Here is a 16,675-nt window from a genome sequence, read left to right as displayed (position 1 = left end):
AGTCAATCCAATCAATTGATTTTGCTTTGCTATGAGTTCTTGCGTACATGCCATAGCATTTCGATCTTATTATATAACACATCCTGAAGGTATTCAAAGACGATATATACATTACTTCGCGCCTATTTCAGTGAGATTATGTTCATAAGTGTTTCTTCAAGAAGACCTTCAGATCTGCCAGTGCCCCTAGGCTTCTTGCGCACATGTCGCAGTATTTTGACCTAACTACAATATACCTTGTGATGGCAATCAAAGACCTAATTCAGCGGAGACTACGTTCATAAATGATTCTCCAAGAAGACCACTAGATCCACCAGTGCCCGTTTGCCTACTTCAAATGGTATTGGTCCATCAAAAAAGAAAATCATTCCATGGAAACCTTCCGTATAATGCGCCAGATGTACGTCCACGCCTGCCTCCTTCAATCGCTGCGCATATATAAGTCCATCGTCGCGCAGCACGTCATATCCGACGGTTAACACATAGGTCAAAGGTAACCCTCATTACTCCGCGTTATCGGCCATAAATGACGCAAGTATGGGTCATGGACAGTGCCTTCAATTGTCGAAAAGAGTTTTTCGTTTTCGAAATCAGTGGGTTTACAGGGTGACTTCAAACTCTCAGTCCTGATAATTATGCTCCTTCATGTAGTATTTCGGACTAATCCTTTCCGCGGATTTCGACTTTTTGACAGCAGATGAGGTGTGCCTGTTGGCGAGGATGTCGTCCATATGGTCGTAGCTAATGTTGCCGTAGTTCAGCCAGTAGGACAACATGGAGACGTCGTTCAGCATCCCGAGGATATACATCCTGTTCTCAATGTAGGATGGAGTCTGGAGATCCAGCAGCTGCAGACAGGGATATATCGGAACTTGGATCTTGATCTTCTTCCTCAGGCGGAGGGCCACAGCGGCAATCAGATGTCCTCCGGCGCTGTCACCTGATGTCGCTACGCGGGTCGGATCTATCTGTAGCTTGACGGCGTTGTTTAAAACGTACTCCGTGGCGGTGAGGCAGTCTTGAAAAGGGATTGCATGAGCATGCTCGGGAGACTGACGGTATCTGTGAAAGGCCAGCACCCTCATTGTCGGGTCGTACACATCTGGAAACATCATCAACTCAAAATGGCTTTTGTTTTATTTGCTGTTTACACTCAGCAACATTCCTGTTATGCGAATTCTTCACTTAACATGTGACCTCATTATGTAACGATGAGTTGTCTTTCCAAAGCCAGTGTACTACCAATAAGGATCCCCATGTGGGAATATATTAAGCATCTTGTTATTGAAGTAGCGCTCGGGGTAAAAATTGGAAGACAACCAACAACTGATTCAGTAAATGAGGCCTTGTGTGCTCAAATTAAAATCAGTACCACTCACCATCACGTCTTGTGTCATGTGCCATGTGTCATGTGTCATGGTGCCAGGTGAGATGTAAACTACCAATAGACAGCCAGGACCAGCCGCCCTCACGGCTTGTGTCATGTGTCATGGTGACAGGTGAGTTGTCAACTACCTATAGACAGCCAGGACCATCCACCATCACGTCATGTGTCATGTGTCATGGTGACAGGTAAGTTGCTGGAACCTACCAATAGACAGCCAAGACCAGCCACCATCACGTCATGTGTCATGGTGACAGGTAAGTTGTTGAAACCTACCAATAGACAGCCAGGACCAGCCACCATCATGTCTTGTGTCATGTGTCATGGTGACAGCTAAGTTGTTGGAACCTACCAATAGACAGCCAAGACCAGCCACCATCACGTCATGTGTCATGGTGACAGGTAAGTTGTTGGAACCTACCAATAGACAGCCAGGACCATCCACCATCACGTCATGTGTCATGGTGACAGGTAAGTTGTTGGAACCTACCAATAGACAGCCAAGACCAGCCACCATCACGTCATGTGTCATGTGTCATGGTGACAGGTAAGTTGCTGGAACCTACCTATAGACAGCCAGGACCAGCCACCATCATGTCATGTGTCATGGTGACAGGTAAGTTGTTGAACCTACCTATAGACAGTGTCAAGGACCATCCACCATCATGTCTTGTGTCATGTGTGATAGGTACAGTTGTTGTAAACCTACCTACCCAGGATAGATGTGTCAGCCAGGACCAGCCACCATCACGTCATGTGTCATGTGTCATGGTGACAGGTGTTGTTGGAACCTACCTATAGACAGCCAGGACCAGCCACCATCACGTCTTGTGTCATGTGTCATGGTGACAGGTAAGTTGTTGGAACCTACCTATAGACAGTGTCAGGTCATGGTGACAGGTGAGTTGTAACCTACCTATAGACAGCCAGGACCAGCCACCATCATGTCTTGTGTCATGTGTCATGGTGACAGGTAAGTTGTTGGAACCTACCTATAGACAGCCAGGACCAGCCACCATCACGTCATGTGTCATGTGTCATGGTGACAGGTGAGTTGTAACCTACCTATAGACAGCCAGGACCAGCCACCATCACGTCATGTGTCATGTGTCATGGTGACAGGTAAGTTGTTGTAACCTACCAATAGACAGCCAGGACCATCCACCATCATCATCGTCATGTGTCATGGTGACAGGTGTTGTTGTAACCTACCTATAGACAGCCAGGACCAGCCACCATCATGTCATGTGTCATGTGTCATGGTGACAGGTAAGTTGTTGGAACCTACCAATAGACAGCCAGGACCATCCACCATCACGTCATGTGTCATGGTGACAGGTAAGTTGTTGGAACCTACCAATAGACAGCCAGGACCATCCACCATCACGTCATGTGTCATGGTGACAGGTAAGTTGTTGTAACCTACCAATAGACAGCCAGGACCATCCACCATCACGTCATGTGTCATGATGTTCATGAGTGACAGGTAAGTTGCAACCACCTATAGACAGCGACAGGTAAGTTGTTGTAACCTACCAATAGACAGCCAGGACCATCCACCATCACGTCATGTGTCATGGTGACAGGTAAGTTGTTGGAACCTACCTATAGACAGCCAGGACCATCCACCATCACGTCATGTGCCATGTGTCATGATGACAGGTGAGTTGTTGGAACCTACCAATAGACAGCCAAGATCAGCCACCATCACGTCATGTGTCATGGTGACAGGTAAGTTGTTGGAACCTACCAATAGACAGCCAGGACCATCCACCATCACGTCATGTGTCATGGTGACAGGTAAGTTGTTGTAACCTACCAATAGACAGCCAGGACCATCCACCATCACGTCATGTGTCATGATGACAGGTAAGTTGTTGGAACCTACCAATAGACAGCCAGGACCATCCACCATCACGTCATGTGTCATGGTGACAGGTAAGTTGTTGGAACCTACCTATAGACAGCCAGGACCAGCCACCATCACGTCATGTGTCATGTGTCATGGTGACAGGTAAGTTGGAACCTACCTATAGACAGCCAAGACCAGCCACCTCCATGATAATACACCAACACCGGTCTGTCGGTTCCAGAACAGGACTTTGGCTCGTAGACCCTCACATCCACGCCTTTATACTGGGTGTCCGTTATCTGGAGGTAAATAATAAGGCTTAGATTTGATCGGTATTCTAGAAGTTGGTGAGTCAAAATGAAATATATAACTTTATCAGTAACAACTTCTTGTTTATTGCATGGAGCGAAGTTTCGATGGAGATTCGTACACCGTCATCAAGCTAAAAGTGGCTTGATAAGGGTGTAAGATTATACATCGAAACATCGCTCTATGCAGTAAACAAGTAGCTCTCATTGATAAAGTTGTAAGTTTCATTTTAGATTAAGCTGACTAACAGTTGAAAAGATACAAAGATACACAGCGCAGGATCAGTATATGCAGGTATGACATGTGCCTTGTAACTGTTTCGAGTACCATTGTAACCGTTGCAGAAATTCAGCTTAACCAATCACCGTTAAGTTGTCGGTCTTCTTCCGAATATTCATATTTCCCGCACGGAAAACTAACCCGTCTTAAAAAAATACATGGCCGCCTGTGATGGCATGGACGAAATAAGATGTGTTTGCTTTAGAAATTACATCTTCAAACCTCCACGAGTTTGTCTGTAAATTTGAAAAGGGGAAGTTACGCTCAGACTGGATTATTTACCGACCGTACATCTGGAATACTGATGAGCGCGACATTGAACAACAACAAACAAAGGTGAGTACCTTTAGTTCTGGGTCGTCGCCTTTCCCGAAAGGACTTCCGGTGATGAGTGTTGTCAAGACGACGTCAACCATCTTTCTGGTGAACCACGTGACACCGCCGGTAATGCCGAAATCATGGAGGGATAGTATCTGGTACGTTAGATATACTCAAATATAAATATACTGTCTGTCTCTGTGTGTATCTGTCTACCCGCCTCATCAATTATTAATACATACTACAAATGTAGTTTGTACTCGGCAAGATCACTGTCTTGGTTGACACATGTCATCGTATCCCAATTGTCTACATTGATGCTCATGATGTTGATCCCTGGATTGTCTGGTCCAGATTCGATTATGTACAATAATGTACGCCACCAATATAGCTGGAATATTGCTGAGTTGCACTCAAGGGCTGATGGTTTGAATTGCCCCATGGGTTTCACATAAGTACAACAAACAAAAAACAGACAGTGAGTGAGTATGGTTTCATGCCGCTTTTAGCAATGTTCCAGCATTATCACGGCGGGGGACACCGGAAATGGGCTTCACACATTCTACCCATGTGGGAAATCAAACCCGGGTCTTCTACGTGACGAGCGAACGCTTTAACCACTAGGCTACCCCACCGCCCCCAAAACAAAACCAAACCTACCAGTTTTCCATTAGTCCTGAGTGCAGCGTCCAGGATCCTAGCGTTCCAGACTTCTGGCACGCCCTCGGGAACAGACGTGTCCAGGTAGCGGAACAAGCCAAACACCAGGTAGGCGGCAACTGTGGCCGTCAGCAGGTGCTTCAGTACGCCCATCTTGATAATGATAACCTGCGTCATAAAACAACATGCCATGATTTCATCTCTAGGTTTGGCAGAACGTTGGTTGTGGATTCCACTAAAGTGTAACACATCTTATATTTGGGATTACACTTTCCAAGTAAAGTACAAATGGAAGCCGCGGGGGTTGAATGGATTAGACGGCTGACTTGGAGTGAGTGAATGAGTGAGTGTTTGACTTTAATGGTGTGGGTTCGAATCTCGTAATTCTGAAATGTTTTGTTCGGAGAGGTGGATATACCTTGCCTGTTTATCAGCCCCATTCCATTCAGGAAATAAATCACTTCCATCCGTGTCTACAAATCCGTATATAACAGTAGGCTTTTAAATGGACACTGACTGCCACTGTGCCGTATGAAATATATAAGAACTCATTTTACCGCCTGCTGTTAAAGAATTGAATATTGTGGACGAAAACTTAAGTCGTACAAAATCCAATCTTTATTTCAAAGACGTAAGTGTACCAATTACAATAGTAATACTTAGACTGTATGGAACACGAAAAAATATACTGAACATCATTGAAAACGCACAACCTCTACATTTTGAAATATGGTAATAGGATTGTTTTGAGAGTGTAGATGAACGTTGGAAATGTTGTTAATAACACAAAAAACAATAAATAATGCTGTACAGTAAAGAACGGATTGCCCGAACACATCATGGAACACATCACATGACAGCAACAAAATTCATGCACAACACACATGAAAAGCACAAATTGCATGCGCAAAACATGCTGATTAGGGGCATAAATGACTGACGGACTGAGTTTGGTTTTACGCCGCTTTCAGCAATATTCCAGCAACATCAATGCGGGGGACACCAGAAATGGGCTTCACACATTGTGCCCATGTGGGGATTCGAACCCGGGTCTTCGGCGTGACGAGCCAACGCTTTAACCATTAGGCTACCCCACCGCCCCAGGGGCATAAATGACCGTCGGCAAAAAACCGTTCTCATTTTAGCTGCACCTCCGCAAGTAAAGTTTATTTTGCAATGCCAAGATTGTCACCAGAGGAACGAGAATGGGCGTTGGGCATGTTGCAGGTTGGCACATCAAGCAGGATTATTGCCAGACGATTCGGTTGCCATCATTCCACCATCATAAGACTTGCCAACAGTTACCAACAAACAGGAACCACCAGGGACCGCCAATGTCCTGGCCAGGCACGTGTTACCACCCCTCGCCAAGATCGAGGCATTGTTCGGCGCCATATTCGGGATCGTACGTGCCGGCTGCCAGAACCGCCAACGCTGTCCAAGGCCGACGTGGTTTGATCAGTGCTTCCACCGTCCGACGCCGTCTCCGTGCGGCAGGATTACGGTGTCGATTGACGCCCTTATGTTGGACCCATCCTGACTGATAGACATCGCCGTGAACTCCGACGATGGGCTGAACAGCATCGTTTGTGGTTGTTACGACGTTGGCATGATGTTGTGTTCTCCGACGAGTCACGTTTTCTTTTGCGAAATGCTTACGGGCCTCTACGGGGATGGCGTCGACGGGGAGAACGTTACCATCAGGACTGTGTTGTGCAAACAGATCGGTGGAGTGGAGACAGGATTATGGTGTGGGGAGGGATCAGTTATCATCAGTAGTGAGGGGACAATATATAGGTGGTCAGTCAGCATTTAATGTACATGACTTATATAAGATGAGTCCAGATATTTTAAAACTGCTTTATCTGCACAAGCTCTTCCGCTGTTTAACGCTCGTCATTCAGCAACATTGGTTGAACGGCGAAATATCTTGTGCAGAGTTTTGAAATATCTGGAAGAGACAAGAAGAAAAGAAATACCTGGACTCATCTTTTAAATGTCATATGTGTGTGTGTGTTTGTGTGTCTCTATATATATATGCGTGCGTGCGTGCGTGTGAGTATGTATTAGAAATGACACTCAAGTAGCTTATCAACCGGTCATTTTCTCTCAAAGTTGATATTGTTTAAACCAAATGGTTTGATGGTTTGTCTACTTGGTCATCCGTCATTCAATGACAAGAACACCATTCCACCATGATCTATGAATACCAATAAGTTTCCTACACAGTATACTAATACGAACCCATATGGCTGTATATTTCTTACCTTGTAGGTCACTAGCTGGATACCTTCCGAACACTGTCTTCAAGCATGTGGTGAGTTCCCACAAGAGCAACCCGTATATCTTCTGAACATGATGGTTACTCACCTATGGGCGACACAGCTATCAACAAGTATGGTCAAGCCGATAAGCCTTGGCAGATAACTATTTGTAAACGACAATAGCCGTCCACAAACATTAGGTTTTTGACAGTGATGAAAACAATTCAAGTCACTTACTCTCACATTTTATTGATGGACTGAGAGATAGATCTTTATTCATTAATATTGCAGGCTTACTACTAGTATTGTTTATTCTTAGGGTCGCTTATAATACCACATAACCAACATATGCTAACATAAAAAATAATAATACAAAAACACAACACAAAATCAACCAAGTTCAAAACGCATTGTGTCGGAAAGCGCACGCTAAATGTCCAAATCATCATCATCATCACCATCATCATCATCATCATCAAAATCAAAATCATCATCTTCAGTACCTAGGGCTAGCGATGCGGTCACTAGGATGTAAAATTATAAGTGCCAAGCACGGCCTAGACCGTATCTTCCTCTGCACCGTGTTTTATTATAGCATTTCCCTTAATTGTCCGTCTTCCTGTGTGTCTGTTTTAAATACCTATTTATGATGTGTTATTGTCAATATTCCTGGAGAGAGGTTTTATACGTTGTAAGAACTTGTCACCGACCTTTTTTCAGTTTGTGAATAAAATATGTTTCAAGGCACTATATCACACGACGTTTCTCTAAAAATCAATGATGCATTTATCTCAATAATACTAACTATCAGCCCTCAGGGAAGCTACCATATAATTTATTCCCCCAAAATTACGTAGAGATTATTAGAGAACAATATTATATTGAAAATTTCGTATGAATTAATGCAACGTTGCATTAAATCTACTCGCGCGCCCTCTACGGGCCGAAAATTGGTTCAGGCGAACCCCATAGAGTTATATCCTTTTGAGCGCTCCCAACGAATATCCTACGTACAACTTGTGATTGAAACCACTTTGGCAAACACCGCGTGCGACAGTTTTCGATGTACGGAGCAATCGTTTACATTCCATATATGGCAAGTGTTCTCTTTTTGGAAGCTGTTCGCCTCGAATTTCCATTTATTGCTTTCAGGCAGGTCGTAAGGGATAATTGTCTTTTCGTGCATCAATGGGAGGCTAAAGTGAGTGCACATGCTCCAATATATATAATATAGGCCAAAAATGTTGTTAAAAATGTGTGACATTGTGCCTTTAAACAAAATGTCCCCGTTGTAGTAGCGTGTCTAGTTACACAACACATTATGTGCAGCGGAGTGAGAGGCTTGCTCGGGGATAGTCTTGAAAACACAGTGTCATTTTGAAAGTAGTCAAATGTTAAATATAACATTTTGGGGATTACACCTTATCGTTAAAGTATAGATTCCAGTAGGTTTATTAGGTTGAGTCCCATCCCGGATTCGAACCCACACTCTCAGAGTAAGGCACTTAATCGCCAGCACACAAATAGAGAATACTACACGAGGTCTCATTATATACGAATTATACGAAACGAGTGTCCTTCCTATGGTATCTGACCGAGCGAAAGATAACATAGGAAGGTCACGAGTGTCGTATAATTCGTATGTAATGAGACCGAGTGTGGTATTTTATTTATTACCCACGTCTTACATGCATTAAATTGACAAAGTAGCGTATTTTTGTTAATATTTTGGTTTCAAACCGAAACCGGTTTCATAAAGAGGTTGCGGAAGAGTTTTGTACTGTAGTACAATATTTGCATGACGTCACACTGTAATGACGTCACTGCCTAGGTAGTGCATATCAGTTGTCATCGCCTCGTACAGCCTCCTACAGTAAACTGCTCCGTAGCACCCCGTTTCTTGGTTTGCAGTTGTTTCATTCGGCTAACATCACTGGTGGAAACATTGCGTTTATGTTTTTTCGACGGATATAATGTCTCAGTTCGACTCACAATTAAACAGCGACACGGCAACGTTCGCGATGTTTACATTCCCACAATGCATTTAAGTTGAAGAATGAATAAATTCACGTGTTTGTTATGAATGAAAAATAGTTACGTCAGAATGTGACCTAATTGAGAGGTCATCGGTTATCCAATCAAATCGTTAGAATCTCAGGTCAAGTCGTTACGACACAGGTCAACGCGATACGACACTCGTGTGACGTACGAGATTAGTATGCAACTATCCATACGTTGACCACGTGGGTAATGAAGTCGGTTATGTAACCCACTTAGGGTGATTTTGGAAGGGGCAGGGAAATAAATATGGTTACATGATTAAATGGGAAAGAGTTCCTTCAATTCCCCCATATTTTTTGTAACAATACCGTGCCTGGGTAATACAATAATAATACAGGGTATTATCATATTATCATCCTACATTTTCAGTATATTATGTATTATATTATATTATTATATATAATATTATATTATGATAATTGTATAATATTATTATTTTTGGGGATGGGGGAATGGGAGGCACTCTTACAATTAAATGTTATTGGAAGAATACCATTTTACGCACACAAGCACACACACACACACACACACACACACATACATAGTTACAAACATTCATGAACGTAAGTTATAAATACGACTTGCTGGCTTCGCTTGAACTGCTGAGATATTAAGTGTGGGCACGATTACATGTATCTTATTTTATGAGTTATAAATCTGTGTGGGGCATCCTCTTTTGTTACACGTTTTGCTGAAGACCACTACTAACCCGGATCTTCACGGGTGTGTGTGTACAGATGTAGCAGGTCAGTTTGGTGTTTTCCCCCTGAGTGACAACCTGTCAGGAAGACGACTTCCTTTACTTGTTTGCTGGTCCATTGTGTAGCAACAGGACACAGACGTCAGGACTCAGCACCATCTTCCGTCGCAGCTGCTGCATGGTGCATTGTTCTTGTATCTGTTTCTTCCTGGCTGGAGAACACAAATATCTGTGGTATATACATAGAGATGTTATATCCTAGCCGCCACCAACACAACAACTGCCCTCCCTTTAGTAGCTCTAGAGCACGACCCGTGAAGATCAGGGTTAGAATTAATCTTCAGTAACCCATGCTTGTCGCAAGAACCGACTAACGTTATCGGGTTGTCAGACTCGCTGACTTGGTTGACACATGTCATCGTATCAAATTGCGTAGATTGATGCTCATGATGTTGACCACTGGATTGTCTGGTCCAGACTCGATCATTTACAGACCGCCGCCATATGGCTGGAATGTCGCTGTGGGGCGTAGAACTGAACTCACTCACTCACTCTAGAGCACGTTTTATCATACAGTCACAGTAGTACCGTGCCAAATGTGCTTGGCGTGACTCATACAAAACACAGTAGTTAAGTACTGTTTCAAGTTCTAAATAGCGATGTAGAGATGGCCTTGGTCTTCATCCCTCCGATGTTGTCATCCAGATGGCCTAATCCCTTCCGTGATGGGCTAACCTTTGACGTTGTCATCCATAGATGGCCTTAGTCTTCATCCCTCCTTGCAAAGGGCTTACCTTTGATGTTGTCATCCATAGATGGCCTTAGTCTTCATCCCTCCGTGTACAGGGCTAACCTTTGATGTTGTCATCCATAGATGGCCTTGGTCTTCATCCCTCCGTGTAAAGGGCTAACCTTACCTTTGATGTTGTCATCCATAGATGGCCTTAGTCTTCATCCCTCCGTGTACAGGGCTAACCTTTGATGTTGTCATCCATAGATGGCCTTAGTCTTCATCCCTCCGTGTACAGGGCTAACCTTTGATGTTGTCATCCATAGATGGCCTTAGTCATCATCCCTCCGTGTACAGGGCTAACCTTTTATGTTGTCATCCATAGATGGCCTTGGTCTTCATCCCTCCGTGTACAGGGCTAACCTTTGATGTTGTCATCGATAGATGGCCTTTGGTCTTCATCCTTGCATCCGTCCTTGCACGGGGCCTTTGGTCTAACCTTTTGATGTTGTCATCCATATAGTTATCACTGCTTATGTGCATCTGATGGACATCATTAACTGGGAGTGTGTTCCAGCTGTACAGTACACGTCCAAACTAGCGCTCTACCATGTATTTGGAAGAGTGAGTCAATGAGCTTTAGTTTTACGCCGCCTTTAGCATTATTCCAGCAATATCACGGCGGGGGCACAAGTAATGGGCTTCACACATTGTACCTACGTGGGGAATTGAACCCGGGTCTTCGACGTGACGCACGAACGCTTTAACCACTAGGCTACCCCACCGTACAGTAAACGTCCAAACTAGCGCTCTGCCATGTATTTGGAAGAGTGAGTCGATGAGCTTTAGTTTTACGTCGCTTTTAGCAATATTCCAGCAATATCACGGCGGGGGCACCAGAAATGGGCTTTACACATTGTACCCAAGTGGGTAATCGAACCCGGTCTTCTAAGTGATGGGCGAACGCTTTATCCACTAGGCTACCCCACCGCCCCTATTTGAAGGATATCCTGCCCATGTTGATAGACATAGTGGAGCGGCTAAGATCAAGTTTTCATAAGAATTGTCCATTTGATGATAAAGCACCAAAATTGGTCAACATATAAAAGAACATGTTTGAAATAATTTCAGATTTAAGTTAAAATCGTTTCTATGGAAACCAAGAAAAATATAGATGACAAAATCTGTAAATAGCAAAAGACACTACTTTGGGTTCTCTTTAATATATCTACCAATTTTGGTTGAAAAATATGGAACTTTTGTTTAGTTAAGCTCCGGAAACAAAATGATTACGGACGGACAGATGGCCGAGGCGTCGACTATATACCCCGGGGTGCTAAAAAGTCTTGGATATGTTTAACAATCAAAATCTATGTGATTATTCCCCAACTTCATGGCTCAAGGGCAAGCGAGGGAGATACTTCAGGTTGTCTTTTGCAAAGGAGCATTAATTTTTTCCGATGCAAATCATACTTAATTGGTTTTATTGTTTAATGGTCAATATCGTGACCAAGTCTCTGACTCTTCACTCTCTCATATTAGTGCCAACAGGGTTAGACACACATCATGAAGGGCCAACATCAATCTGCGATGATAAAAAACAGCTAACTTGGATTGCAGACAGGTTACCTATAGCTTCCCCATCAAAGGATCGTCCTCCTTCACCTTACCACCAATTGGAGCAACTTTGTAAGTCATCAAGAACCAAAGCTACCAGAATGCAGGGTCTTCCCAGCTTGCTCAGCTTGATACTATCATCAGACGAGTCTTCCTGGGCCTCACATGTCCAGAACCATCAACAAGGCAATGATATCACACTTTTAAGATCCACAGTCCGACAAAGAACGTATGCTTTTGTCCTTAAGGAACAGATATACCATTCCGGGAACACGACGCCACCGCTCCACTCTATCTTCCGCAGATAGATTACGCAGAAACCCTACAACCCAAACTCACAGATGCGATAGAAACATTTCTATCCAAAGAAGCAATAAAAGTAATACCTCAAAGGGCACTCGATCCGGGGTTCTGCTCCTAAGTTTTCTTGGTTCCCAAGAACAATTTAATCAGAAAGTCCAGACTAATATGAAGACGTTCAACAACGATTATTTATTGAAGGCAGAGAAGTTCAGAATTCTCCAGATGATAAAACAGAACAATTTTCTGGCAAGCATAGATTTAAGGGATGCATATTTGCATATGCCAATCCACCCATGGTCCAGAAAGTATCTACGATTCCCGTTCAGCCTTAAAAAATACCAGTGGAGAGTTCTACAGTTTGGCAGTTTCATGGCCCGTGGTTATTCACACAGGTAACCAAGTCCATCGTGAGTTTCCTGCACAACAGGGTAAATTAGATGCACCTTCTACCTAGACAAAGGCATTAAAAATAAATAAGGCATTAAAAATAAATAAGCTGTTATACTCCAACGTCAGTTGAATTTCACCCTACAATTGCTGCCCAACGTCAGCCCAATCACTAACGAAAAGGGGCTACTACGACCCATCCAGAGGTTTCTAACCTCACTCCTGGACCATCAGGACTTCAGACCACAACTACCACATCACCTACTACAGTATCTCCAGTGGTGGGCTATGAAATTGAAGGTCTGCGCAGGGACCTTCTAAGCGAGTCAAGTTTCAACCTGCATCTCTAGGTTGATGCGTCTCTACAGGGTTGGGGAGCACACCATGACATGTGGTCTCCAGAAGAGAAGCTACTTCACATCAATCACTGAGGTTAGGCAGTTATCCGAGCCATTAGCCACTGGGCCCCTTGACTGTCCAATCAGTCATTGATGAGAAGGACAGCCAACTCATCCAGCTAGCAGGCAATCCGGTTCTAAAACTTCCAGATTGGTCAAACCTTCTCACTTATCCTCAAATGAAGCAGAAGCATCAAAACCCGGGTGTCTTCGATCTGCACGCATGGAGCATACCAAGAAGAACTTGACCAGGCGATGCTATTCCAGCAGAGCAGCAGTCTCCCTGTCTCTACGCAGATCTACCAGAAGCCTGTATGATGATAAGTTGAAGAGTCTTGACCAATTTGCCAGAAGTAGGGATTCCAGCAGATATACAACCTCATAACCTCAAAAATCTCCAGACAGGGTTCAATTTTAGCACCCTTCAGCTCTGTCATCACCATGGTGAAGGCTCCAAACTCACTCAGAATGTGAGAGATCCATTCTATAGACCTTAGCCTCACCAGAATTGATAAAGGTCCAAATGCATCAGCGCATCTTGGTCTCTGTTTGGATTTTATTGCCCAAAATCAGCCAGACCGACAGTTTCACATCATATAATCATCTTCAACATTTGGCTATGCAGATAAGGAAGACTTATCACTGCGTCTGGTTGGAGTCCTACGCGTCTATGTATGTAGAACGAGCACCAGACGTCAGAAGTTAAGACGACTCTTCATCCCGCTCATGAGAGATTTCACAGCAGAAGTAGCCAAAACAACTATATCCTTCTGGATGAGATAGGTGATACTTCGAACATACACAGATGTAGGCTTAGAAGCTCCCTCAGCTTCCAACCCACACGAAGTAAGAGCACTCTATGGCAATTGCTCAGTATTTTGGGACAGTACTCTGTAAAAACGTCGTCCCAGTAGGGTATTGATGGCAGGTCCAAAAGTATAACAGCATCCTGGAAAGGCAAACTATTAATTATATACTGTGCATGCGCAAAATGAAATTATTTTGAGTGCCTCCATATCCTAAAATGTTCACTATGCATCAGTCTATAAATGTGGAAAGTTTCATGTTATCATTAAATGCACATTGTATCTGCTTAGCCGCTCCACTTACAGGTGTACACAGCATCTGTGTTGATGTATGCCCATCACACATTGAAGCATCACATATTTGGAATACTGTCACTTTGTGACCAGTTCTTCTACCTGACTTGGGGCACTGGAGCATGTTCAAAGGACAGATCTCGCTTGAGAGATTCGGGTTCGATTCCCACATGGGTACAAGGTGTGAAGCCCATTTCTGATGTCCCCTGTCGTTTTGCTGGAATGTTGTTTAAAGCCACGTCAAACCCGATTTACTCATTCACTTTCGTCTAAAAAAAAGATCTTATTTGTGTGCATTACGAAGTGAACAATACAGAGAGGTCAAATAAAAACATTATACCAAAAATATTTATTTAAAACTTTATACTCATGGGAAAAAGAGACATTTCATATGCATTTGACTTTGATCTTCGCGTTTGGTTCTGCTATGACGTGGTAAGGTATCGAACCACCAGCCTTCAACTGTCCGGGGCAGGCCCACTGGGCCACGGAGGCGTCTTATCTTCCAATATCTACGCTACGCGTCATTTATCACCATGTTAAAAACCGTTAGCAAATGTTATGCTAGGTCACGGTGACCTAATCGAAAGGGACCCGTGGACATCAACGAATCATGGGTATTCCTACCACGTTACAATCACGCCTCGTAGCACGTTAGATATTCAACAACTGAAAAGCGTGTCACAGATAAAACACATTTATAGCACTTACAGAACAAAAACAATTGTATAGTTCAATGATACCAAAATGTTATCAAATTAAAAACTGTGACAAATTATGTACATTCGTGAATCAAAGATTTAGTACAGGGATTCTTAAATATTTCCCCTGTTGTCTAGTATAATTCCTGTTACTATTGTTGATCTATGAATTTGTGTTTCAATATAATTCGTTAATTAATAATTGACCTCAGATGGTTATGTTAATGATAACACACTTAAATTCTGGTCGTACCGGTGTAGTGGGATAGCCTTGGTTAAAGCGTTTGCTTGTCACGCCGAAGACCTGGGTTCGATACCCCAAATGGGGGGGACAGCTGTCATCCAAGGTATGGCTTCCCACATAGAAAGTTCATGGTTGTTCCCACTGACAAAGCCACAACCTAACTTAATAATACCAAACATTATACCTCATAAAGGTCACATGTAACATCACTAGAAGCGACAAAACCCTGTGTATGATTGTATAATTCTGAATATATTATGAGTAGTTTTTTATTCGCTTGTCATTTTGGTTCTAAATTTTGAAATGTCCTCCATATGTCTACCATAGCCTTGTGGGAGTAGCCTTGTGGTTGAAGCGTTCGCTCGTCACGCTGAAGACCCTGGTTCGATTCCCCACATAGGTGTTCCCCACGTGATATTGATGGAATATTACGCTAAAAGCGTAAAACCATACTCACTCACTCACTCACTGCCATGAAACATTTTGTAACCATGCATCAGTACTATTGACGCTTGGTTTGATCCCAAAACAGGAGGACATGTCAATTCATCTGTTGTACTGAATTCCAAAGCCTCATCAAACTCCGCTAAATACATACTGAGTTCAGGAAATGTACCTCAGCACCCTTGTATCAAAGATAAATTAACATTCTCTGTGTTGGTAGAAAGACCGCCTCCGTGGTGTAGTGGTTAGAGCGTCCGCCCGGAGAGCGGAAGGTCGCGGGTTCGATCCCCGACCGCGTCATACCCAAAAGACGTTAAAGTATGGTACTTGTTGGTCGGCTCGGAGTCACTATAATGTGTCTGAGTGGGGTATTCATGCTTCACTGCGACATGGTATCTCAGTGGGCTAGCACTATAAAACCAGCTTAAGTCTGGGCTAGTACAAGCAGCCGCGCATACATACACACGCATGCACGTCGTCATATGAGCGAAATATTCTCAAGCACCACGTAAAACCCAATTTCACCTCACTTCACCGTATAGGCTACAAAACTCAATAGATTTGCTTTAATGTTTGCAAAGTTGAACAAGTTCAATTTGCAACTGTCGATTTGCAGTATGCACATTATCTCCCCACATACTGAACCAAAGAGAAAACTTCGAATTCACTGTGTCATTCAAGGGAAATTGTTGCTAACCGTGCTGACCTCACTATAGTCTTGGCTGCCGATTTGCTTAACTTTAGCCAACATTAAAATCAAGCAGTCATTAACGGGAGCTTTGCTTGTTATAAACAACGGCTATCCGGATACCAACGAATGAACATTTATTGAGTGAAAAATATAAAATCAGTTCCTAATACAAGTGATTGAACATAGCATCATGCGTGATAGAATTAAACTAAACCAGTCGTTGTTAACATGTC

The 16,675-nt window shown here is 43.4% G+C and overlaps 1 protein-coding gene across 1 annotated transcript; it reads right to left on the bottom strand.

Annotated features, from left to right (window-relative positions):
- Nucleotides 1-132: 132 nt before the first annotated feature.
- Nucleotides 133-4,955, bottom strand: LOC124273393 (neutral cholesterol ester hydrolase 1-like). Its single transcript, XM_046708656.1, is given in 6 exon segments — nucleotides 133-535; nucleotides 538-634; nucleotides 636-1,102; nucleotides 3,415-3,535; nucleotides 4,169-4,297; nucleotides 4,803-4,955. Coding segments are annotated over 6 exon segments (1,224 nt in total). The 3' UTR covers nucleotides 133-278.
- Between the last annotated feature and the right edge of the window lie 11,720 nt (nucleotides 4,956-16,675).

The sequence above is a fragment of the Haliotis rubra genome, unplaced genomic scaffold, assembly GCF_003918875.1.
Source record: "Haliotis rubra isolate DU_JTF1 unplaced genomic scaffold, ASM391887v1 Scf180, whole genome shotgun sequence".
NCBI lineage: Eukaryota > Metazoa > Mollusca > Gastropoda > Lepetellida > Haliotidae > Haliotis > Haliotis rubra.
The sequence above is the reverse complement of the archived record's forward strand: the minus strand, read 5'-3'. Positions and strand labels throughout refer to the sequence as shown.